The following is a 26,072-nucleotide window of genomic DNA, read 5'->3' on the forward strand; positions in this document are numbered from 1 at the left end:
CTAAGACATAGAATAAATCAATATAAAGTAATATCAGCAGAGTAAAACAATATTTGTAACGGTTAAGTTTTATTAAATAGAAAAAAAATACATGAGCACTTAAGAATACCTGTTGCAGAATGGTATAACCCATTCACCCTTACCTTTTAATGTAGGATTATCTATTGATCTGAATTAATCTATTGTATGTATTATGATTCATTACTATTGGGTTTGAAGTCATGAAGTAACCAATAGAAATATAGATAGAGGTGTTGCTTATCAGTTTGTATTAAAATAAGACACCGGAAGCAATTAATAAAATGCTTCTGTCTAAGGAAGGAGTATGTTTGCATCATTTGGCATTTTACTTTGAAGGTCTAATATTGACAGTTTGTAACCTTAATAGGCTGACGTGTTTGAAATGGTGGAATTGTGGCTAATTGATCAATTCATGTAGAAAATGTAAAACAGACGTAAAAATACATATTACACATTTTGCGAAGGCTTAAGGAAATGAATTTTTTTTAATAAAAAACACAGTCTATTCAGCTTTGTCTTTTTTCTTTTTTTTTATTCAATTTTCTGCCATATAGGACAATTTTCTGCCACTAACGACAGTGTGTACCACTGATAAAAAAGTGATGACCAATAAATAAATAAAAAAAAATACAATACAACAATGTCTACAACAGTTCATCCCATGCTAGTGATCCTCTAACACCGCGCGATAATCGACTGTCCTAGCCTTCATCCGTGCAAGTGAGAGTATTCGGTTCATCCCATGCTAGTGATCCTCTAACACCGCGCGATAATCGACTGTCCTAGCCTTCATCCGTGCAAGTGAGAGTATTCGGTTCATCCCATGCTAGTGATCATCTAACACCGCGCGATAATCGACTGTCCTAGCCTTCATCCGTGCAAGTGAGAGTATTCGGTTGGAGAGAAGTTAAAATACAATGTTAAAATAAAGTAAAACAAAGAGAATTATAGTATATTAAATGCATTTATTCGTTTTTGAAATTCATCATAGATTATGATAATTGAATACTATTTAATAGTATAACTATTAACATAGGCCTACTACAGTACATAAAAAGGAATTAAACCTGAGTAGCATACATCGAACACATCAATGTCTTGACACCGTACTTAATTGTGTTGTCATTGTAGGCCTAAATATTATTTTAATTTCGTTTTATTGCTTTTCTGTAGGCCTATACTTCTTTTATTTTTTTTTCAATTTAACCAGTGCAGCTGTTATAAATAACTGGCTCAACAAATTTAGAATCAAAATAACATCAGCCTATATGCACATAATGATATATTATTTTCTGATTATTATTTTTAATCGATTGGATATACCCAAGCTTCCTCATAAAAGGAAGGGACGAAGGATGTTTAATTGAATCAAAGATCTTAGACCTTGTAGATGTGTATTTACCTGGAACGTAGGATGCAATGTATGTAAAATACATGTGGCGTAGGAAGAATAGGTCGTCGGCATTGAAGTTAATTATAGTTAAAATAGTATTTATCATTTAGAATAAAAAGACATACGTAGTCATTGTCTTTGTTGTGTATTTATTCAATTCAATAGGCAATTATTATTATTCCTATTTTAGGTAATAATAATATTATACTAACGTATGATTACTTTGTTTGTATCAAACCTGTTAGTGGCGGTAATTATCGCTGTTGGTTTCGATTGAATAAAATAAAAAAATAAAAAATATTATTATAAATATAGTTTTGAACAAATAAAATGAAAGAGGAAGAAGGGAGACAATTTAAATACAACCAAGTAGAACTGTATGCCTTTTTTAAAGCGTTGCAAAACTATTCATTTTGATAGTGTAGATAGAGCTTAAGTTTTGTCATCATATTCTTACTATAGCAGCGATATTTCTATCCACCTTTGTGACTAGATTATCTGTATTGTATTAATTTTTATTTGGCATACATGTAGGCCTCGCTTATATTTCATTGGTTAAGTTACGCATTTATATTTGTTATATTTACTGTTGCCTCTAGTGTTTACTGTACAAACAAAATGTGCCAGGCGAAAAAACTATACCAGTATTTTAGTATTAATCTGAAACAAACAACATGTAAGCCTACTTCGAAATTTAAAAATACAGCTAGCCTAGTCAAATTATTAATACACAAGTTTGTTCCCTTTATACCTCATTTAAATTTGTTCAAAAGTCATGTCTGATCTGACATCATTGTATTAGAATGTGTTGAACACAAATCTAGAATATTATGTAATTGATTTTCTTCTGGTTAACATGATATTTCAATTTAACAAAGACGGTAAAAGAAAAGGTTATTTTTAAAATTATTAGTAAATTTAAGCAAATAATTGGAAAGGGAAAAATAGATATAAATCCAATAACGAACCTACATAGTGAAATAAATGTGTTAGTATGTTTGTGTGAAAAATAACAATACAAAAAACACAGAGATCAGCAGATAAAATATTATTTACAATGACTTTGGATGTTTTCCATTATTGAAATAATAGCCTGAATAGCATTAAAAAATGAATTTGGTTTTAAAAAAACCCAACAACTTTCTAAACTGTCTCCCATTTATTTAATAATTTTGATATGCTGCTTTATTTTTGGCTGTTCAGAACGAGGTCAGATTTGCATCAACTGTCACATATGCTACCGGTTGCCTGCTTTATGGCGAACAAACACTATTTTCTATAATTTGTTTCTGCAACAATACTTTCCAAAATTACATTTTACAACACAAATAATTACGTAGAAATATCACCCACGGAATTCCGGAAGTAGATCAATTGAAAGTCGAGTTGCAAACAATTTTACCAAAAATGGCCTAAAAGCAAATAAAAGACAATAGGACATTGTGACTCTTAAACTCGGGTCTTTTGTTGACGTCACGTGCTTATATGATGTGTCATTGCACCTCACTAAAAGACTTATTCAATTTTTTATATGATATTGAACTATTGACTTTTGGCTATACCCTTAATCAGTGCCAAAGAATGCAGAAATTTCGACACTATCAACATTAATTACTTACACTTACACTTACTTTTCAATTTTAAAAATACACGGTAAGGTATTAATTTATTATAAGATATATTAACATTTACATCATCCTATTTTCTGTTCAACAACAGTTTCTATCCCTAAAGGTTAAATTTTCCCCTAGTATAGATTATTATGTAAAGACAATAAATACAACAACCTATTAAAAACGGCTACGCAACATAAATTGAAACAATACTCAGTAACGTTTTTTATTACGTTACAAGTACAGCTCTACTGAGCAGCTACTATCATAACAAGGCCAACAGCCATAATTCGCGTGCTAAAACGCATAGTGATACCGGACCGACAGACAGACCGACAGACCGACCGACCGACCGACATAGTGAACTATAGAGTCGCGTCCACGCGACTAAAAATATAGATAGATAGATAGATAGATACATACTGAAATAGTACTATTATAATAGGCTAAAATATATAATAATCTGTTTTAACCATACATGGCTGTAGTCGCGTGCTTAAGTTAGTGTTTACCGACCAACCGACCGACCAACCAACCGACCCACATAGTTGCACGCGACTTATAATGTTCTTTAACTTTTCCAATTCCAATAGCACGCCCTCAATTTTTCAACTGCGTACATAGAGATCGCCCTCTACTTGGACAGATCAGTCTTTTTCTTTTTGCGACAGAAGCAACCTCTGATTATCCAAAAGTCGATGGCTTCCACAAACGCCACCAAACTTGCGCCAAAAAACAAACCGAGAGCGCCACCTAGATCACCTAGAAGATAAACAAAATACTATTATTAAAAATAAGCCTTAAGAAATTAAATAAAGGCATTCACTGATGGCTATAAAAATAATAGTAATAATAATAATAACCAGACAGCGCCAACAAATGAAAATTGAACCTATTTTGAGAAAATAATAAATTAAATTATAAATAAAGACATTCCGATGAAGAGATTCGAACTCAAACTTCTGATTATTAATAGGACGCCCCCATTCCATAAAGCTATGTCTACACTCTATCAAACTAGTGTGATGTGCCCAAATATGGTAGTGATACGCCCTAATATGGTAGTGATATGACATCATCATGTCCATATATGAGCACATCACATGTTTTGTCACATAAGGTTTGATAGTGTAGACAGAGCCGCACACAGTTGATGATCTATTGTATTCAAAATGTGTCTACTTACATACTACTGAATAGAATTCGTACGCTTTCTGTTCCTTTATTTCTTCTACATTCAGGGTCTCAAAGTATATGTCAACTCGAGCCAAATTGTCTCTAAAAAAAAATAGGAACAATCTTAAAATGTATCAACTATTGGTTAATAATGAATGATATTTATTATTATTATACTAAAGATCTTGTTGTAATAGCGGCATGAACAAGTTATCGTTAAACCCCGTTCGGTCGCGGAGCCATGTCAAGACTTTAAAATATATCGCTGATTCATTCGGTATATTCGGAAAAAATAAAGAGAAAAAATAGATTGGAAAGCGTTAAATGGTCTTCTTGCTAATATATGAACTCGTAACAGTCATTTGATCTTTTGTCTGGCTGCGACAACACATACCAACAATAATGTACATATTCTCCGCGGCGTGGTGTCTGTTATTAAAGAGCATGGAACTGTCGCAGCCACAGATAAACCTTTAAACTCCGGAGCTCTACATCATGTTGCTAGATTGCTTTCGTCTTTACTAGTTTATCAAATGCTAACAACCCTCCAAAACAGTTTAACTAATTCAACTAGGGTACAGGACTCATCCAGTATTTTGACAACCAAGTTGATATCATTGATAGGGATGGTAATCATTAGGTGGTATATTGATGATAAACACGAATATTACAGATACGTACTTCATGTAATCTCGTGTCAAATGTGCCAAATCATTGGTCATGTAGGTAGCAGTTGCTTCTTTTACACAAGCATCTCTCAGATCCGAATATATATATTCGTATACATTCAGCAACATTGTATACAGTAGCATACTTGCCTCTTCATAGGTGTAATTTACTTTAACTAAAGTTGTTAACATTGCACCAGTTTGGCTTCTAAGATCTTCTTTTGCCTTTTCAAGCGTTTGATTATAAAACTCTAAGTTAACTTCTGTAAAATTCGATTTATCTTTAACTTCATACAGTATTATGTCACTCAGTTCATTTGTAGTGAAGAATATCAAGTCGTAAGACAGAATCGTGAATTGATCGTAAAATTGTTTTTCGTATTTTTCGTAATTTGATTGTAATATAGGAAGGTCTAATTGGATTAGAGCATGATAAGCGAATACTTCAACTTGTGATACCACATCTTCACAAATGTCCATTTTTGTGTGCTCCATTCTCTGTCTACAAAACAAAGTTTTAATGTCATGTAAACGGAATATAATAGGCCTAGAACTAAAAAAATAATAATTTTGATAAATTTTCCATTTCGAAAACAAGTAAATAAATACAGTAAGTAATTAATACTGGCACTATTATTATTATTATTAGAAATATACGAACTGTAATGTTTTCAATAAATAGGAAATTTGTATTTTGTAAATTATCAATCCAACCCTGAGGAAACCCCTGGTTATTTTAAAACATTTATTTATATTAGGCCTACTATATGTTTTTGAATTGTATCAACTTTTTAAACTCTTAATGTTTATTATTTATGTTGTATTAGAGAGAAAACCTAATTGAATTTCCCAATATTTAACAATATAACATTCATATGGACAATTTTTCTGAAATATAGTTGAATTGAATTCTTTAAAGCACTTTAAAATATATATCTATAATAACTACAGTGTGGTAGTAATATTTCAAAAACAGATTTCTCATGATTATAGTGTTTGTTATACTTACTTGACGGAAAATCCTAGTGCGAGGGCATAGTACTTGTAATTGTTTGTAACGTGAAATGTCTGAGGAACCCCGATTGATGGAAACCCACTGTAAGAATTTGACCTCAAATAACTCTCTGCCATGCATGCTTCCTCACAAGTTGGTGTGCAATATTCTTCGCGATGTGTGATAAATTCGTCTGCAAAGTTAATAATACAATTAGCATTTATCTTTATTCAAAATTAAGTTGTCTTTGCACGGATACGTTTCAAAGTTAGCAGCACCACGTTTAATAACAAACTTTGTAAGAATAACAAAAACAGTAATATAAAGAAATACTTACTATATTTTGGAATGTAGCATTTTGTTAGGTTTGCAGGAGAACAAAACGGCTGATCAGAATCTGAAATGATTTTTAAAATTGTTATTTTTAATACATAGCTAATGGCATGATTTATTTATGATTTAATTAAGTAAGATTTACGATCAAATTGAAATATAGAAATATTTTAATATATTTAAATTCACAATGTATATAAAACAATATATTTTTTAAGGTTTGTATGGCGAAATCAAATGTTGATATAAAGTTTGCGTTACACCACGTATAGTTCTGAAACTGTTGAGTTTTTCGACGTTTCGATCAATATACTTTGATCTTCCTCAGGAGTGAAAACAAATAACAATATAATTAAAGAAATGTAAGTTTAACCCACAATATTAATAGTGGACATGAAAAGAGAATAGGTAATAGAAGATATAAAGATTATGTAATAAGAAAGAAAGTAGCCTAATGTATCTTACTTCCAGGGGTATAAAATGTGCGACATCCGCAAGCATTCATGAAGTAGTTTGTTTGGCATTCAAGATAGCATCTTGATTGAGTGTAAGATGCGTTCTTGTAATACTGCAATTGCTTCGTTCCTTCTGCAACGCATTGACCGTGTGGTGCTGGTAGCATTGTCAACTAATAAAATAATCATGTTTTTAGTTAATTACTAAAGGACAGGCATTTTAGGATAAGGATAAAGGAGACTTTTCCTCTCCTTGAGCGTGGATTATTTATCATTTTTTTAAATGTCGGTAACTCACAATGTCGGTAACTCACAATTCATTCATTCTTGTTTCAATGTGGTAAAGTATGTTAATTTCCAGTAGGTTTTACACAATGTCAGTGGTTGTTGTCTTTACAATAGGCAATTTAATAAACCTTACATTGTCTGTTGTAAGAGTTAATGGTGGTTAATGAATGACTATATTGATAATTATATTAAATTTCTGAATGATTTCCTTCAATTATAGGTTAAAAGCAAGCAATAATCGACCTGTATTTTACAACGAACACGACTTAATTGAAGTCGGTGCTAATGTTAGTAACAAATACATTCTCGATAATTATTGCGTAATTTCACCTCGTGATTTGAAATACGAGACTGATTATGCATTCATAAAGTAGAATATAAAATACGTATGTTTCTCCTTCGAGAAGACCACGACAGAACTCCTGTACAAATGTCTTGATTCTAAATTGAATTATAATTGTGTTAATGTGTTTCTTGATCACTTTTTTCGTTGTAAGATTCCTGTATTAGTTAATTAATTTTTTACGATATTTTAAAGCTATAAATCTTTCTTAATTTGAATGTATTTTGAACGAAATTATCAACATTTAATCTTTAATCTGTGTTATCAATCTGTTATTTTTACACTTGGTTCGAAATAAACAATAGAATGATTTCATCCATCGCGCAGTTGAAAAGACTTTGCGACACAATATTTCATAAAGAAATACAATATCATTAAACAAACTTAAATCTTACGCTTTGTTTTCTTAAGCCAATCGATGCCCTCATCCCTGTGCCAACATCCACGCCTGAAGCCTCTATATTGGGAGAATCATGGTAACAATCAATAGCAATACGAAATCCAACATTTTCTCTCGGAGCTGTTATGTACTGCACATGCTCTACGTTGAGTATCATACTTAAGCCATAACGTTGTCCTAAATACGAAAAAAAAATCAATAATGATTCTATACTTTTATAATACAGCCTTGCCACAAGTCTAGTTATTTCGAAGCCGTTCGATGCTCAAATAGTATACGTAAGAAACGCCATATGTGCCAAAATATTTATCTTTTTACTAATATTAAATCAAAACTCCGTCGGGAACCAGACTACCAATTCCTGGGTCATCAGGCCTGAAATAATTTAAAACTACAATGTTTTGATTTTTAATCACTGCAAAATCAAAATCAACCAATCCCAACCAGTTTCTTATTAAACTAATTTTACGATAATTACAATTTTAGGCCTACCGTACCGGCATTTTTAATTGACGTCATCGAAGTAGGTTGGAATACGTAACATGCCCCGTAGTTGGTGAACTCCATCGTAAAATTGTCTGCACCGCATTCTACCCCGTTGAAAATACACCTAAATAATAATATTTTAAAACGCCCAAATATAATGTCTTTAAAATTAATCAATTAAATGTGATAAGATTATCATGAATAATCCTAGGTCATTCGTTTATCCTCACGTTGAATTTAAGTTGATATAGGAACATTAAGATGATTAAAAAAGTTCATTTGGTTTTAGCTATTCATAATTATTATTAGTTTATAATTCTTTTTGATGAATTAGAGTGTTTGATATTATATTGCCTTTGTCATTGTTTTTCTTATTGATTTCTGACTTCCTAAGATATAAGAACAGGTAATATAACCCTGTAGTAATTTCCTTTGTCATTAGCAAAGGATAATATTATCATCGTCTTAGTAATTAGGACATGAAATGTGTTTTCAGGTATCGCAAGTTTCCAAAAATGATGATTAAATTTGCCAATCATTGCCATCCCCATCATGATCATTATCATTATCGTCATTATCACCATCATCGGCATCATCATCAGCATCATCATCATCATCGGCATCATCGTCGTCATCATCATCATCATCATCATCATCATCATCGTGGTAGTCATGATGGTGGTGGTGGTGGTCCTTGCCATTATCATCCTCATCTGCATCGTCGTCGTCGTCGTCATCATCATCATCATCCTCATTATCGGCATCATCGTCGTCATCATCATCCTTATCATCGTGGTAGTCGTGATGGCGGTGGTGGTCATCATCATCATCATTTGCATCGTTATCATTTGCATCATCATCATCATTATCATCATCATCGTGGTCATCATCATCATCATCATCATCATCAGTTAGTATCTTTCTTTCTACTACAACTATCGGATCTTTACATTTCTAACATATCTTTCATCTTGTGACTATTGTAGCGAATAAATTCTTGCAGATTGGAATTGTCTGGGTAGGTTTCTCCATCTAATTCACTTGAATAGCTATCGTTGATAGTTGAGGTAATCCCTACTTCTGGCATTATACTACGAAGATATTGAAGTCCAGTATCATAAAAAAGGGCGTAGCCTCCTAACAGAGGTGTTACGTCATCAAACCTGTCACGATAACATTATATCTTATTAAATCTAATCTATACAATTAGGGTGATATACGTTACTAATGTTATTATATCACTATACAGTTTATTCTAAATTATGATCAATTTTCTATAATAAATTTAGTTAATAGCGAAAATTATGTTTATGCGTTTAAAATTTGATAGCAGAATAAAATATTCTCTCTATTCAATGAATGTAAAACATTCGTGATAAAAAAATTAACAAACGAAATTGCTAGGATATATGTTGGCTTGTTATAATATGATTTAAATTATTAATAAAACCACCTACTTGAACATATTAATATTGCACACTGTGACTTTCGGAAACATGAGTTCAGATTGTATGACGTATTTCAGGTTTGTGTTCGTTGGAAAATCAAGGAATTTGGACACCGATGAGTTCAGTTGGTAAACAAGGCCTGTCAGTGCTAGGATCAGTATAATTATCCACGCTGTCCTAAAATGTATTTTAAAAAAAATATGTCAATGTATTTTTGAAAAAAAAAAAAACAGTGTGTAGACCTACAGTAATATTTCTTTAATTTTATTTTTATCTTTTAATTGGCCTATAAAAATAATGTGATTTATAAGTTTCTATTTTTAAATTTGTAAATATGATTTTTTGATATTTGTACAATTTTTATAGTAATTTTAAGTTTAACTGAATTATACAGTAATTTACCTCCGCAAAGGAGGTATATGTAATCGGTAGCGTGTGTTTGTTACTTGGCCAAATTGAAAATTGGCGAAGTATGCTGATTGGTGCGGTTTGTGTGTTTGTTTGTTTGTCATCAATCTAGCGCTCACAATCTTTATTCGAATGACTCCAAATTACTACCATACATGTCACCTGGTGCAAGGACGACACTGCCCAATTTTGGTGAAAATCCGGACCACTGTCCCAATTTTGGACCACTTTGTAAAATTATTTTCAGACCTGCTAGTGTTTTCAAAAGCCGGTGAGCAGTCTTAAATTAACAAGTAAACTAAAATTGCATTTTCTCGAGAACTACCGTACTTGTCCAAATAGCTTCATTTTTGTACAAGAGACAAGAATTATAATTTTTAATCTTAAAACATAATTTGATTTAATGAGCACGTTTTTTTATGCGAGTAGTTTAAAAAACCTATTTCTTTTCAAATTCACTCGTTTGATTTTCGTGTTGCTGTTCTATTGTTAGTCAACTGAAGCTATTGTTAATTGAAAGGCTTGTTACATAACCATTAACCCCCAAACTCGCATACACTCGCTTGTAGTGAAATTAGCTTAAATCACAAACAGCATTAAGACAAACACAAATATATATATATATATATATATTTTTTTTTTTTTACCGGAGAAATCTATGTAGGAGAGTGTTACAGTAGGCGGAGGTGCACTTTCGGAGTAGCTTTCTAAATATTACTGTATCATAGGCCTTAATGTGTTTTTTCTTCGTTAATCTTTGTTTTATGTGAATTATCAATTTCCTATGTAAGCTCTTCATTTCAACTATGAGTTGTATTTTGAGTCTTTTTATACCGATTAAATAAAAAATAAATAAATAAAGATAAAACATATAAAATTCATAAAAATAATATAAACATAATTACATAATAAAATTAAAACGAAATATTTTCTTTTTAACGAAGGGTAGAGGATAAACAAATCGTTTAAATACAGAATTCTACATTAGATATATTTATTGATAATAAATGATTCTTATACCTTGAATGAACCAATCATTGAGAATGCAGTGGTAATGTTATCATAATTATATAATATAACTTCATTGAAATTTATTGAGCTCCTTTTTAAATTAGTTAAGAATTCATTTCAAACAGTCCAAAACCTCTCCCTCAACCCTTTCAAAATACTGAATCCGCAATTGACCGGCACATTCCAATATACATTATATAATTTGAATTGTATAGGCCTACTTTTTGGTTTTAAACATATTAATTATCTTACCTTCTACTACAGTTGTTTTCACCAGTAACGTTTTTAAGTCCATGAAACGACGTTTCATCACTGAAAATAGCAAACTTGTTGCCACAGCATCCACGTTTAGCATTTTCTTCAGTCCCGCCGTCCACAGTGACCGGTTTCTTCATTTCCAACGTTGCGTCGTCTGCCAACCATGCACCAGGCTCAACCTTCGCTAATCCCCATGCCTCTGCTATTTTATTCTGTGTACTTCTATTCGTAATGATTGACATTTCGTTAGTTTCCAAAATATAACTTGGATTTTGATTGTCAAACATTTTCCGCCGAGCGTTCTCATCCCCAATGTGCTTTTCCATAGCGTTAGAAATGTATTATTCAGTGTATAAAAACACTTGATTTATTAAGTCCTTTAAAAGTGCATTTGTCTTATTCTCAATAAATACAAGGCGACTTTGTACACTTTCTAGCTCATCGTCAATAATGTCTTAAACCCGTTTTCCACTATGCAAATGTATTCGAAAGCATTGGCTTATACGCATGCGTATTCATATTTTCATCTACCATTTATGACGAGAAAAATGCGTAACCAATCAACAGGCTTTTAGGGTGTGTTAGCAATTACGGTAACGTGATCCTTCTAACCTTCTAATTGATTCGCTTAGTAACTGCGATTAAATTTAAATCAAACTTCAAACATTTATTCTTCTTCCTTAATCATATTGAACATTTATGGCAAGCCTTGTAGGTTTCTCAAATACCTCGTCAACATTGATCGATTTCTTTGTCTACGTCATGATAGATATTACCGTGTACACAGGTTTGATTGCAATTTGACTTTGAATGCAATCGATTTGATAATTTAAACGTAAATATTTGAAAATTATAAAGTTGATATAATTCAAATATTATGCCAATAAGTGATTATTGATTTGAATTAGCATATTACTTATTAGATTGTGAAGGCAAACAGTTGTTGTCTCAGTCTGTGGTATAAGCAACTCTTTGAACTTTAACGACAGCACATTATCACTGTTGTTGCGTAAGTCTCTGTCCACGGTATTAGAAATAAGTCTAAAGACACCATCTGGTAGTTAAAGTCATTTCTGGAAGTTTAGATCCGTCTGGTAAGGTCAATCTATTTTCGAAATTGGTTTAAGCATGTCGAAGTCAGTCTCGTAAAGTAAATAATCTGTCTACTAAAACTGTGATTTGATACAAATACAAATTCACCATTTTTATTATCTTTTATCTGTGCTTAGAGACTAATTTATTTACATAGTTTTACAAGAATACCGCCCTGTGATCTTTATTCACAATTATATAAAATTAAATACAAAATCATTAAATATTCTGTTTGATATCAATCTGAAATGATTCATGTGATCTCATGTGACCATTACGTCAGCACCACGCGCTCTCTTTTTTCCAAGGCAGCTCTCGCCTTTGCAGCATTTTCAACAAATTTCTGAAAGAAAATTTGATTAAAAACATGATTGTCGTTTTCACACTTAAACTTGCATTACACTCAGATACAACTTAGTAGTGGATCTTGCTAAACTGATTCCACTTTGTATAATAATATTAATAATAATGATATTGATTATTATTATCATTACACGATAATTGTATAACATATTGTGCAATCCGAAAAGCCCACTATGTAAAATGCTAGCCATGCAAACAAAATGAATCAATAGAACATACCATCAGATTCTTACTCATGTAGTAAGGTTTTACTATTCCATCGTTGGCCTTACAGTCTTCGCAGAAACACAAAAACAATGTATCGATTGCCATCTAGTAATAACAACATTAGTCTTGTTTAAAACCAGCCGATTGTGCAGTCGGTCGCTTAAGCCTAACTCAGAGAGCATCTTAAGCCTAACTCAGAGAGCATCTTAAGCCTAACTCAGAGAGCATCGTACGACGAAGCCCGACAAAACGTCTTGACGTCGTCGGTGCTGTCTGAGTTCAATCCTGACGAAACGAGTCGTTTTGAGATAGCGTCGGGCGTAGTTTTTAGGTCGTCGGGTTTTATTTCTTCCGACGAGACGACCCGTCGTACGACGCTGTCTGAGTTTGCCTTTAGTCAACAGTCAAGGACAAAATCGTAATTATTACCTACGGTGTTCTGATCGGTCGTTCTGTCATTTTCTTTAGTAATTTAGTCTTTCTCAATTAAAATAATCATCAATTTTAAATTTTAATCATCATTTAATCGCATTGGTAAATTCTTACCTCATAAACGGACAGAAAAATATGGCTGATAAGGAGGGCAAAGATGGCGGCAAGAGCGATAGGCACAGCATAGTAATTGACGTCCGGGTCATCCTAAATTGTAGATAATATTAGTGTTTAGTAGTGTTTAGTAGCTGTCTAAGAAAAAAAAGTATTACCCGAGCAGGGAGTTGTACAACTCCCTGACCCGAGGCTGCAATGACACAGTTTCCCGGGGTCTTGAAATAATGTCAACAGTTTGACATCATATGCAACACATTTGACCAATCACGGCGGGTTTGAAGATACATTACTTAATAACGTTTTTGCGTTCCTCCTGTGGGAAACAGCTTTAACAGGTGGTTGTGCAGCACAGTTGTACCTAGATTTGAATTGAACTAAAGGAAGCATTCTCAGAAATACAACTTATCAAAAACATTCATATTCACCTGTAAAAATTCCAACCCGATGACGACGACGGATGCGGCGACGGCGACTTTTCCGAGAAAGAGCAAGAAATCTCCAACTGAATTGATGGCAGCCACTCGGAGAGCGTTGGATATTAACACTGCGAACGCCTCCTTTGCTGCTTTGCAGAAACTGTACCCATGAATTGCTTTGAAACGGAAATAATGAGAGAAAGACATGTTAAATATTGTATTTGATAATGAGATCCTAGATGCTGAATTATATGAACCAATATCACTGTGTTCTCTGAAATATATGTCACTCAATATTATGTAACTTCAGATAATATCACTCCACATAGGACATTCGATTACTTAAGAGCTATTTTTACGATCCAAAATGTTCAAAGTATAGAGGCAACAATTGGTACCGTACGTCTTAAGGGTAACACATAACATACTCATAGGACGATATAAATATATTTTTTGAACTCTGTTTGATAGAATAATAAAGTTAAATGTATTTACCAATTTCAATGTAGGCATTACGATTGATGAATTTTAAGACCTTCTCAAAACACCAAAGACAGCATTGTAAGCATTTTAATATGTACTTCAACAGTTCATTTTGTGATCCTTTCAGTCTAATGTTAAAAAAAAAACAGCATTAATCTTAGTTTGTAAAGTAGTAGTAGGGATCTTTAGATTTGATTGCGACAATCCAAGAAATTAATGTTTCAAAATAACAATAACTGCAGTCGCGTGCTCAAGATAGTGTTTACCAACCGACCGACATAGCGAGCTGTAGAGTCGCGTTGCACGCGACTAAAAATGTAGGGTATTGCCAGATCGGATCTCATATTACGTCGTTGGTCGTTGACTAGAACTAGAATCCGCCAAAACTGAGTCGAGTTACGCCTTTGTCTACACTATCAAACTATTTTGACAAAGAAAGTGTGATGTGCCCAAATATGGTAGTGATATGCCTAAATATGGTAGTGTACATATATGGGCACATCACATTTTGTTTCCACATAAAGTTAGATAGTGTAGACAAATCTTAAGATCAAAATGATTTGATGTGGCGCGCGTAATTACATTTTAAAAAGTAGCATGAATTTCTACTGCTGTAGTTACATTATTAAGTTGCCATTCGATTATATAAGATAAATACATTTTTCAATCAGGCCAGTAGTTTTATATTATCTTTTTGAAACTCGAAGAAGGTAGACATAATTACGTACACATAATATTCACATTTACAATGATTAGGAACACATGAGGAACAGCAATATTAATATATTATTGAGAACATTAATCATGAAAAAGCACTTACTTTGATTGGATGTATCCAAGAACGAATCTTGCGAACATAACCAAGGCGATAAGTAATGATCCGAAGGCAATTGAGCCAAGATGGTATCTGGAAAAAAATATATTGGAAAAGAATTTAATGTTACGATATGCTTTCTACAACTTCCATACACCCTGTTCGCCAGGGAGTCATTTTCCGTCAAAAATATTAATATTAAATTGTTTTGAATTGCATTGTTTAAGACTACTGGTAATAACACATTATCCGGAATAAAGTTAAGTGAAATAATAAATATTGTTTGAAGGTTTGCATGAAGAGATCAATATGTAGATATAAAATTTGTGGTACACCACGTACAAAGTTCTGAAAAGAACTGTTGAGTTTCTCTACGTTGTCGTTTCGATCAATTACACTTTTATCTTCCTCAGGAGTAGTGAGAATGTAGAGCTAGCCTAGAAAGTCCAGAAACAGGGAATATAAGTGCAATTGGGTGGGACCTGGTGTGAAATCTAAATCCAATTAAATTAACATACTACTACTACAATTAATTTACTAAAATAAACTTGTCTATTTATTTATCTCTATTTACCTCAGAACACGGCCAACTGAGCGCAAGATAGGCCATCCCAGCGTAGACTTGTCTCGCGTGAAAAACCAGATAGAGATAGCACTGGCGATTACAAACTGTTGGCAGGCTATCATGAACTGTGACCCCCAGAACAAGCCAAACAAATGGTACCACCACATATACTGTCAAATATAAATCATTATTAACATATTGACAAACTGAAACATAACGTACCAACTTCACCAACAAAGATATAATATTGTCCCCCCTAAAAATATATATATTTTTAATTTGTTGTTGAATATGCCATTTTAATGTAACATAATAGTTCACTTTCATCAAAAACTGGATCGAAAAAAAATGTAATTTAAAGCAAAAAATACCTGAATTGTCTGTCAGTGTGACAGTGTTCTTTTTTTTAAGTAACCTTTTTTTTTATGAGTGAAATAATTATTTTTGATGATTTTTTTCAACAGATGTGAATAACTATATTAAAACTGCAAAATAGAATATTCAACGTCTGATTTTATTAATCTCTATTTTTCGTTTTGTTTGGGGACAATACATCTTTAAGGAATACCATTTCATACCATTATTGAGAAATATACATTTGAAGTTGGTCCAAAAGAAAAGAATTAAAAATAATCTTTACAAAGGAGGCATATAGTGTAGTTAATGTAGCTAATGACTGGAGGTATTCGCTTTCGATTATGTTGTGCTAATCGATTCAAACCAATTGTACCTATCGCATAACTATAATACTGAAATAATATAAGTAATACTGATAACAATTGTTACTACTGTATAATTGCTCCTTTGTGAAATTAGAGATTTGAATTGATTTGTGAAATTGGTTTGCGTTTTACGAATTAATACAACATAATTTAAAAAATAATTAGAATTTTGTTCGAATCGATTTCTAATAATACAAAGCATCAAGGAATGAAGTATTATTTCCTTTTTTGTTAGATAACGACTTAAAAATTGATTATTGCATTATATACTTTCATATAACATTTTTCATTTGCTCAATTCTCTTCCAAATTCACTCAAACAAAATATATTTGAATTGTACAATTGCAAATTAGTACCGACGCAGAAATTGATTATTAGCCTACATTCAAAAAGTTTTGTAACTGACATTTTTCATTTACGCAATTCTCTTCCAATAACACTCACTAAAAACAGGTTATAATTTATTTGTATACAAATTAGCAATTGCGATAAAGTTATATTGGATATTGGTTTTGCTGTGGAACGTTATAGAATTATTGCCAATACCTCAATAATTTTCTCTTGTTGGTACTCGACCCTTCCGTCTTCTTGTGCAACTGGCTCTCCTGATGTTGTAAGATAGAGAAATACAGCTATCCAATAGCAAGTAAGGATTGCTAGAGCTAAGAACGTCTAAATAAAAGTAAAACGAACATTTATTTGGTATTATTTTTTATCTTTTTGTTTTATTCAAAAAGCAAAAACATAGAAAAAAGAAAAACAATAAAGATAAGTGTTAATAATTTCACGAGCGAAGTACATTTTAAATGTTATTGAGCGCTAACGTTTTATGTTTTACAAAACGAAGGAATTTAATGTTTTCCTCCTTTTTTAATAATTATATTTTATGTGTTTTGACTGTCTTTTGCTGAACTTTCTTCTTCTGTTTCGTTTTGTGGATCTGTGGATGTGTTCGCTATCTATTTGTATTGATCTGTGGATGTGTTCGCTATCTATTTGTGAATTCGTTGATGTTTTATCGTTCTTCGAAACCTTGTTGCTCTTATTCTGCATAAACATCCGAATCAATTCACGTTTACAGCTTTTACCATAAGCCTACTTGATATAATCACGGAATTACTCCATGATATAATGATGGTAAGATCTTAAAAAAGAAGATTTACTGATTGTTGTATGTAATCCAGTCGACAAGACCCATGCGGGAGGAAGTTTATAGTCAGCAGACAAGAAACTGAAGTTGCTGTTTCTTGTCGCTAGAAATGATACAGTACGAGAATCGTATGTTGCTTACCCAGAATGGTTGAAGTAGAAGCAATGGTATTGCACCAATTGCCTTGCCCGATTCTTTAAACAGCGCCACCACTAGTGCAATTCTTTTACGCATAACGAACAGTAACAGCAGTAAGATAACCTATAATAAAAACAAAGAAAACGAATTGAATTTGTCTGGGAAACTAAAAGTTAAATTGACCAGCAATTTGTGGTGCGAAATGTCTGCAGTTTATTAAATTACGGCAAATATATTGTAAAATGAAGTTATTCAAGTTTATACTTTCATGTTTCACGTTGACAATGAGTCAGTCTTGGCGAGCATGTTTGAGAGAGAGATTTAGAAAAGACAATAAAAAACAAGTTAACATTTACCGTAACCCCTGACGTTACACTGGCGTATATTAACATCGTCTTCACATTCTGTTTATCCGAATCTAGTTGTTCTAATACACAAAAGAAAACAAAAACATAATTATGATTTGTAAAAAAGTTGCGTTGATGAAAAGGAATAGTACCGTTAATAAATAACGATTTTCTCATCTTGGTTCGACGTACGCACAACCTACAGTACGTTGTTGTCATTTGACCAATCACTATCGACAGATAGATACTTGCGTTGCATTGGTGTCCATAAATTGTATTTTAAAGAGTTGGAGCTTGTGTTCACTGCTAGTATAAAATAGCGCGTTATTACATAAAAATTACCTTCGACTGGGATCTCATCTAGATCTCTCTTGCGTAAGAACCATTGGTACCATAGGTAACCACTGCCACCAATACTTCCCATGATAAAAAACACTACCATAAACCAAATCACCACGCCTGCGAAGAATCTCAGTACAACCATCATCACAATTGCAAGACCTAAAGAAGTTTGTTAAACCGTTAATGTATACATTTTCAGATTACATAATACTTTGATTTCAAAACCTCCCGCCGATAAGCGAGTATCTAAAACACGATTGGGTATTGAACAACTCACATTTTCTGATATCTTTGGCAGCGCCATGAGCAATGACTGTTGGAATGGCGCTATATAAATCGAACGATTGATTGATTGATTGATTGATACAAACTGTGTGATGATAGGTGAATGGCTCTATGGTACCTAAAATCTTAATCTTGTTCATTATAGTTGATGTTGAAAGTTAAGTCTTATACTTATGTATTTATGTCTTAGCCTTTTTTTTTCAAGAAGGGGCTGAAAAAGAGTTTCATTGATCATTAACTCAAGAAAGAGCATTTTATTTTTTATTGTGACTCACCAATGGAAATGGCACACAAGTAGCAAATTTCTCTCCAAGATGACTTGATGTCTGCTAACGCTTTCTGAAAGTAGATGATTCAATATAAGTCTATCTAAACTTCCTAATCAAAACACATAATTTGGAAATGTTTGTAATGTAATTGCTCTGTTACCTTGAACCACTCTGTATTTATTAATTTGGAAGCTTCTCCAATTATGGATGAAGGAAAACATCTATATAACACGCCATCACTGAAAAAAAACCCAATAAAATCAATATTGAAGATAAAATTATTCGTGTTGTTTTTAAATAAATCGATGAATAATTCACTATCAACAATCTATTCATGGGTAGCCTATATTAACATTATTTCATCATGGATTCAATTTAAGAAAGAAAATGGTAACTTGTGAGAAATACTAGAAATCTGTATAGTGCTAAACATTTAAATTACGGTAATTCTGGTATCTTACTATCATAGTGTTTCAATTGGAAACAGGTAGGCCCTAAAGAAAACAACTAACTAAAGCATAAACAATGGTCTTCTATCTCTTCACATCATAATTCAACGTCTCTAATTAACGAACCTTGGGGAGATCGGTAGATCGGGACAGTCATCAATATCTCCAAACGTGATATCGGTGAAATTTTCAACTTCGTACGAGCAATATGAGAGGCCGATATCGGCGTATGCCTCCAGCTCTTCCATGGTACTGATGGTATCATTTGGACAAGCAGCCACACACAGTTTCTTACTGTCTATAGATCCAGTTAACGCCGTGTCCTCAAAGTAAAATAAATACCTGGGGAGAAATGTAAGCCATGGTCATATTGATCGAACTTATGCTTAGCAAAAAAAATGTTTTAAAACATATTATTGTTCATGTCAAAGTTCCTTTCATAAAGACTAAAGGATTTACTGGTTTGATAAACAAAGCTTTCATTTTGCACTTAAAGCACGGTTTATTTTTTAGCTGTATGTTATTCAAAATGTTAATTATAAATGGAAATTAAACTTGAATCCGGATGGCAGGTGTAGTAGGTGTAATACAAAATATTATACATATGTATTGAGATGTACCTATGCAACGATCATCATTCGTGCATCAACGTACCTTTTGTCTTTCATATTCAAGCCGGAAAGCTGTACACCTGGAATATCTTCATTTTCCTGTCCACACACGTTGCCATAGCTATCGACGCCAAATATTAAACGTTCTGGTTGGCCGTGTGTAAATGAAACAAACGCTACATAGCCCTAAAGATTATTGAGATTGGTCATAAAATATTTTATAATTTGGAGAGCGGGAAACACGCCCAATATCCTTGCATGCATAATTAATTACCATGACGTAGTTTGGTCGTCGTTCGTCTAAAATCGAAAGCTCCCTACTATTTTAATTAGAACTACACCACTCTCTCTCTCACTCATGTCCCTACACCCTTAAACACCTCCCCACCCAGTGTGGCACCAACAGAGGACCCCGTCTGGAATAGTTGCTCCTTCCAACCCTCCGCCCCCCCCCTTTCACCTTTCCGTCGGATTGACCATGTTTTACGGGGAGAAAAATAAGATATTTTTTGATTAAAATAAAACAATACCCTATTGAGTGTACCCAATTTAGGAATTTAGGAATGCCTTCTTTAAAAGTTACCCCCAAATATGTTATATGCCTTTTCTCCTCCCGTCGAGAAAATCTTGGCGCCACCGCTGTTCCCCCACCCGCACGAGCGTTCTTACCATTCCACACCAGAAAGCCAAAAACAAGATACAGCAAAGTACGTCACGGCATTGACGGTTGTCAACGACGCCATCGAACTCTTCGTCGACTTCACTGTCAGCCTACAAGAGATGAAAAAAAAAATAATGCTTAAATAAATAAAGGAAAAGAAAACAACAATACAATATGTAACTGAAAAGTAAGTTACATACAAGAAAAATAAGATAGGCCTACAGGACAAAAACACATGAAAAAACAAGGACATAATATGGAACTACAATATTTGACTGAAAAAGAATCTTTAATCTGCAATAATACTCGTTTCATTAAATCTTTAAAAACAAAAAGCATCTAGGCCTACACCTAACAAAAAACTAGATACATGGCGCAAACTGTCTATATTATACAGATATTGTAACATTTGAGCCCATGGTTTTATGGGTAATCTAATGTTTTTGATTTTCTTAGTATATGATGCCTTTTCGACCAGTTACGTCCTCATACATAAGTTTATTAGGCCCTATTTTCTGAATATTACCAGACCTTACTTTAAACCAGGAAGGCCACACTTCGCGCGAACAATGAATAGGCCTGTTTACGCGCAAACAAAGCGTGGTTACCATGTCGCAATTCGAATTAAAACATGAAAAAATTATAAGAATATGAACAAGAAATATGCCTAGGCGCGCCTATATATATTATTATAATACAAAATTCATACCAACATAACATGTCTTGTCAACTAAACCTAATTTTATTTTTGTAATGTGTAACTCGGTAGTTGATCTGTATCTGATTTTCTGGACTGAGTTTATGGTGTCGGTCAAGCGCGTCGAGCCATCGCGTACACACACGTCACAATATAGTGGCAGTGGTCATTGTTATACTTTACGTCATATAAACCTAAATAAAATTATTTTTTTTCTACATCTCAGGCCTACCGTACCTCCTGGAGCTCCAGGAGGTAGGCCTACACACGTCACGTACGTAGTCTTCCAGGAATTGTAAAATATACGTCTTTTAAAATATAGCTAACCATTCTGTACCGTAACAACATCTGAACTTACCCTAAATGGCCGAACCTTGTTATTTCCAGGCATAAAACTCATGCTAGCGGCGAGTGATTAGGCTCTCCAAACAATCATCTGTAAAAGAATTGTAGGAGATACAAATGTAAAATCTAGGCAACCATGCTCTGTCTATGAATCAACTAATGAACCATTAAATTAAAAAAAAAACAGTCTTGAAGACTCGTCGTAAGCAAGCCACTTCGTTTAAAAAATAAATAGGCCTACTATAATGTTATGCAAAACTGGGGCTTGTTCACCCACCGTTTGCTTCGTTAGTTTCTCCAGTTATTAATATTATATGTATAGGCCTAGGTATATTTCATAATAGCGCCTAGGCTAGGATAATAAAATATTTCAGACAATAGGTCGATCCTAGGATAACATACATAATTCAATATATCGATTTGTTGACGCAAACAGCGCACAGCAGCAATACTTAAATACCGTATCAATTCTTAAAGCCTGTCTTAAGATATTGACGTTTTTGCTTTTGTAATTCCCAACATACTGTGTAACTGTGTAGCCTTGGCTAATACATTTTTGTTTGTTAATTATTTCGAATAGGCATATTCCACTTCATATACATATTATAGACCTAGGCTATGCCTGGCTGCCAATTTTTAGTGACATTATGACGAATAATGTTAATCATGATTGTTTAGTGGGTCGTCTAAGCCCTTGGCTAATATCATGCATTATTAAAAAAAAAATTTAAACGGTGCTCTCATAAAAAGACTAGGCATACAGGCCCTTTTCGAAAATAATAAATACAATGAAAAAAAATACCTTAAATGTTTATTGGGTGCATGAGAAGACAAATATTTTAGCTTAGGCCTGCATTTATTCTGTATTCTGAAACACGCAATGTTTGTGCGCGTATCGCGTTGGCATTCTACGGCGCTTTGATTAAAAACTAAAGAAAATAGATTAAAATCTTCTTAAGTCTGCTTATAATCATACATGATAAGAAACAGACAACTTCAACTAAATGCCATTTAATGTTGGTTTCCGTTTTTGAAAAGGTCGGTGTGAGGTCGAACCAGTTTATAATTTCTTGGACTACGATTTGTATTCAGTCAATATAACATTAATTATACATATTTTCAAAAGGCCTAAAGTAGAGATATTTTATTTTTGTGAAAGTAGAGTAACACACTATCTGCAGGAATTTTATTGTTGCTGCTTGATAATAAAAAAACACCCCGTTATTTGTACTTTATCAACACTACTGTATGTATTACAAGACAAGTAGCTATATAGACCTACTTATACTTACTCTGTATGACAGTGTTATGGTTTTTAAAAATTATGAGTAGGTCTACTTACCTAGAAATGTTGATACAGTTACTGAATTGAAAATAATTTATTCAAAATCCAGGACAAAAGGAACTCATGAACCTCTTTTTTCTTTGCACATTGTCTGCATTAAATGGTTATTGTTTTCAGAAAAAAATATAATGTGAGACCAATAAAAGGAGGAAATAATTATTATCGATATAATTTCTTCGCGGTGGTTGCCATCCATTTAGCCTCTTCCATTTTGTCGTCAGGTAGAGAAATGATAATTAATTCATTTTCAGAATTGTAATTTAAACTGGAGTAGGCCTACATTTAAGATCAATTTTCTTGTGGATTTTACAAAGGCTTTTAAAAGTGTTTTTATTATACATTTATTTTTATCTTCTTAAATTTCATATTTCAAACTTCATAGTTAAGGGTCTTCAAGATTTTGCTTTTTTTTTATTTTGTTATTTATTTGTATTTTTATAAGAATTCGAATAAAGTCAATAAATCAATCACCTACTATTATTTTGACTAATTATTATTTTCATTATCATTGCTCAAAATTCAGTTTGCGATAATATTATGAGAATATAATAAATAAAATGAGAGGTGGTTGATTTTCATTATGAATGCGTATTATTAATAAGATTCTACACTAAACCGTACTATCGTTGATGCCTAATAAGCATAATCAAAATCATAGTCAACCATTTTAGGAAATCTTTCGGCCTGGACACAATCATGAAAAAATAATGTCACTATTCAGGAATACGAATTATCCTATTTCCTGTCTCTAGCTGGCTCATACATTTCTACCTCATATTGTTGGGGACTCTTTCCATTGAAACGAACGCAGGAAATGTTTTAAACAGCCAATCCCGGCCCCTTAGTATATATATAGTATAACTATGTTCAGAGGGACACCCTTAGTTGACACGTTGATTTTCGAAAAATTCTACATTTTAATTTTCGAAGAGTATAAGCTAATATAAATAATTAAGCAAACCTACCTTCGATCTACTCTCCTTAGCGTTTATGGCTGTTGTACATGTGCCTAATAACTAGACACACTTACAGTTGTAGTAGGCCTATATAACGATCACAAATCCGTCAGAATCCCGGACAATCCCAACATATTATGACTAAACCAGACGAATTCTTTAAGCTATATTTAAACTTTGTATAACTTTTGATTCACAAAAACAAATATTCCTGAGCCAGGAAATTAAATCACAGTCTGACTTAACCGCTAAATAAGTCAACCTATTGGAAACACGCGGCGTGACAAATAGCCGCTGCGGAGGAAACCAAGACTTTATTATTATTTAGTCAGTACATTTTTTATTATTTAGTCAGTCTCAAACAATTACCTTGTATTTCTTCTCGCATTGCATTAATAGTCAAGGCCGTAGCGAAAGGTTAAAAACAGACGAGGAAAATATGCAAATATAATTATTAATATAAAATATGGAGAGAATTGGGGGGTGGGTGGTGAAAATTTAAAATTTCAGACGATCGAGGCGATCAAGCGCCGGCTACGGCCGCCGGCTACGGCCGCCCTGATAAAGGAAATTTTAAATTATAAATTGTTTTTATTTATTATAAACTATACTATAAATTATATAGGGGTGGGGGGGGGGGGGGGGGCTTCTACTCATTTTATTCGCTCATCTGGCTGGTATAATTCTGGGGAATTATTTTGCCCCCAAATTCCACAATTTACCTAACGGATGTCACTTACATTTGATTTACTGGTTCCTGTGACAACACACTGGACCTAATACAGCGATGTCATATGAGTGGTAGCCCCCAAAAGGCCAACATTTAGTTTATTATTAAGCTTTAGTAGTATTTAGCATTGTACAGTATCAGTAGAAATAAATATATACTCTGAATAAACTTGGAAGCTTAACCTATTTGTGTTGTGTGTAAATAGGAATAACAAACCGTCGATTTGGTAACAATGTTAATGGTACACACCAAATTGGATGTAGGAGGTTAACATCACCATGGTATATTATAAACAACATGATGTTTCAGTAATGTATCAACAGACCACTGATGAACCTCTGATAACAAACGTCACTTTACGTTTCCGGTTTATTATCTTGAATTCAATTTCAAAGACATAGACATCGCTTTATTCATCCATAAATTTGGAAATTACAATTTCTTGGTAATACAGAGTAAAATTAATCAATATCATAATTATAAAATATAACAATATTATCAGTACGTCGTCATTGTTGGATTGTTCACTCATGCATGCATCCATGGTACCATAGCTTATTAATAATTAGTTCTTCACTCTATACTCTCCTTCTTGATTCTCTCTTCTTTTAGCTTGGTTGTCAATGGCGACGCAACGCAAGCACGTAACGCAACTTAAGCAATGGATTACAGACAATATCTATTTTCATTGGTCAACTCCCTTGCGTTGCGCGTACGTCCTTGCGTTGCGTTTCTAGTGGGGAGACCTTATTTACACCTATTTTACTCAATGGATTTATATTATACAATTTTTTTTTTTTATCAAAATCATTTTTAATTTCCTGTATTGAGGGATCTGACCTGAGAAATTTAGTTATCATAATTGTAGGCCTGCTGCTGCAGGCTGCAGCTGCAATGAGGTTCCTAGTCTCCATGATAATATTTAGTAACTACAATTTTAACTCACCTTTTTGTAAAATTAAAGTTGATCAACTTGAGTTGTACGTACCATCACCAGTTCCGAACACAAAATGAGCCTAAGACGATCTGGTAATGTTTTTATGATAGTCCATAAATTGATATCTAAAAATAGGTCTAAGCTTTCGCTCCAGGGGGTCCTGCTCGGATGATACATGAAAAACAATACATTTTAATGAGTGTGGAAGCATACAACGTATGTAGTGTTGCTATAACAGCCTATTGTTCACTGACACCGTCACGCACTGTAAAATAAGCAACAGTTGTCTTGCGGCTAAACAAA

The 26,072-nt window shown here is 33.1% G+C and overlaps 3 protein-coding genes across 5 annotated transcripts; all 3 read right to left on the reverse strand.

The window, feature by feature from the left end:
- Positions 1-1,546: 1,546 nt before the first annotated feature.
- Positions 1,547-5,367, reverse strand: LOC140062452 (uncharacterized). Its single transcript, XM_072108674.1, has 3 exons — positions 4,885-5,367; positions 4,214-4,305; positions 1,547-3,789 (listed from the first exon to the last, which is right to left on the reverse strand). Exons 1-3 carry the CDS (start codon positions 5,364-5,366, stop codon positions 3,662-3,664), a joined length of 702 nt encoding a protein of 233 aa, XP_071964775.1. The 5' UTR covers position 5,367; the 3' UTR covers positions 1,547-3,661.
- Positions 5,368-5,876: 509 nt separating this feature from the next.
- On the reverse strand, positions 5,877-9,823 carry LOC140062071 (acid-sensing ion channel 1-like). The gene is made up of 7 exons (XM_072108114.1): positions 9,628-9,823; positions 9,121-9,333; positions 8,182-8,294; positions 7,680-7,861; positions 6,664-6,826; positions 6,203-6,262; positions 5,877-6,058 (listed from the first exon to the last, which is right to left on the reverse strand). The coding sequence occupies exons 1-7, from the start codon at positions 9,666-9,668 to the stop codon at positions 5,877-5,879; spliced, it is 954 nt and encodes a 317-aa protein (XP_071964215.1). The 5' UTR covers positions 9,669-9,823.
- A 2,649-nt stretch (positions 9,824-12,472) lies between these two features.
- LOC140062200 (choline transporter-like protein 1) lies at positions 12,473-25,851 on the reverse strand. 3 transcript variants are annotated; one of them, XM_072108291.1, is made up of 18 exons: positions 25,779-25,851; positions 21,815-21,892; positions 20,768-20,869; positions 20,142-20,284; positions 19,614-19,829; positions 19,199-19,277; positions 19,045-19,108; positions 18,485-18,643; positions 18,152-18,222; positions 17,799-17,918; positions 17,054-17,179; positions 15,794-15,954; positions 15,226-15,312; positions 14,418-14,533; positions 13,932-14,098; positions 13,504-13,596; positions 12,970-13,062; positions 12,473-12,730 (listed from the first exon to the last, which is right to left on the reverse strand). In XM_072108291.1, exons 2-18 carry the CDS (start codon positions 21,854-21,856, stop codon positions 12,662-12,664), a joined length of 1,908 nt encoding a protein of 635 aa, XP_071964392.1. In that variant the 5' UTR covers positions 21,857-21,892; positions 25,779-25,851; the 3' UTR covers positions 12,473-12,661. The 3 variants fall into 3 exon arrangements, with proteins under 3 accessions (XP_071964392.1, XP_071964393.1, XP_071964394.1); XM_072108292.1 differs by lacking the exon at positions 25,779-25,851 and adding an exon at positions 23,144-23,281; XM_072108293.1 differs by lacking the exon at positions 25,779-25,851 and adding an exon at positions 22,604-22,873.
- Between the last annotated feature and the right edge of the window lie 221 nt (positions 25,852-26,072).

The sequence above is a fragment of the Antedon mediterranea genome, chromosome 11, assembly GCF_964355755.1.
Source record: "Antedon mediterranea chromosome 11, ecAntMedi1.1, whole genome shotgun sequence".
Classification (NCBI taxonomy): domain Eukaryota; kingdom Metazoa; phylum Echinodermata; class Crinoidea; order Comatulida; family Antedonidae; genus Antedon; species Antedon mediterranea.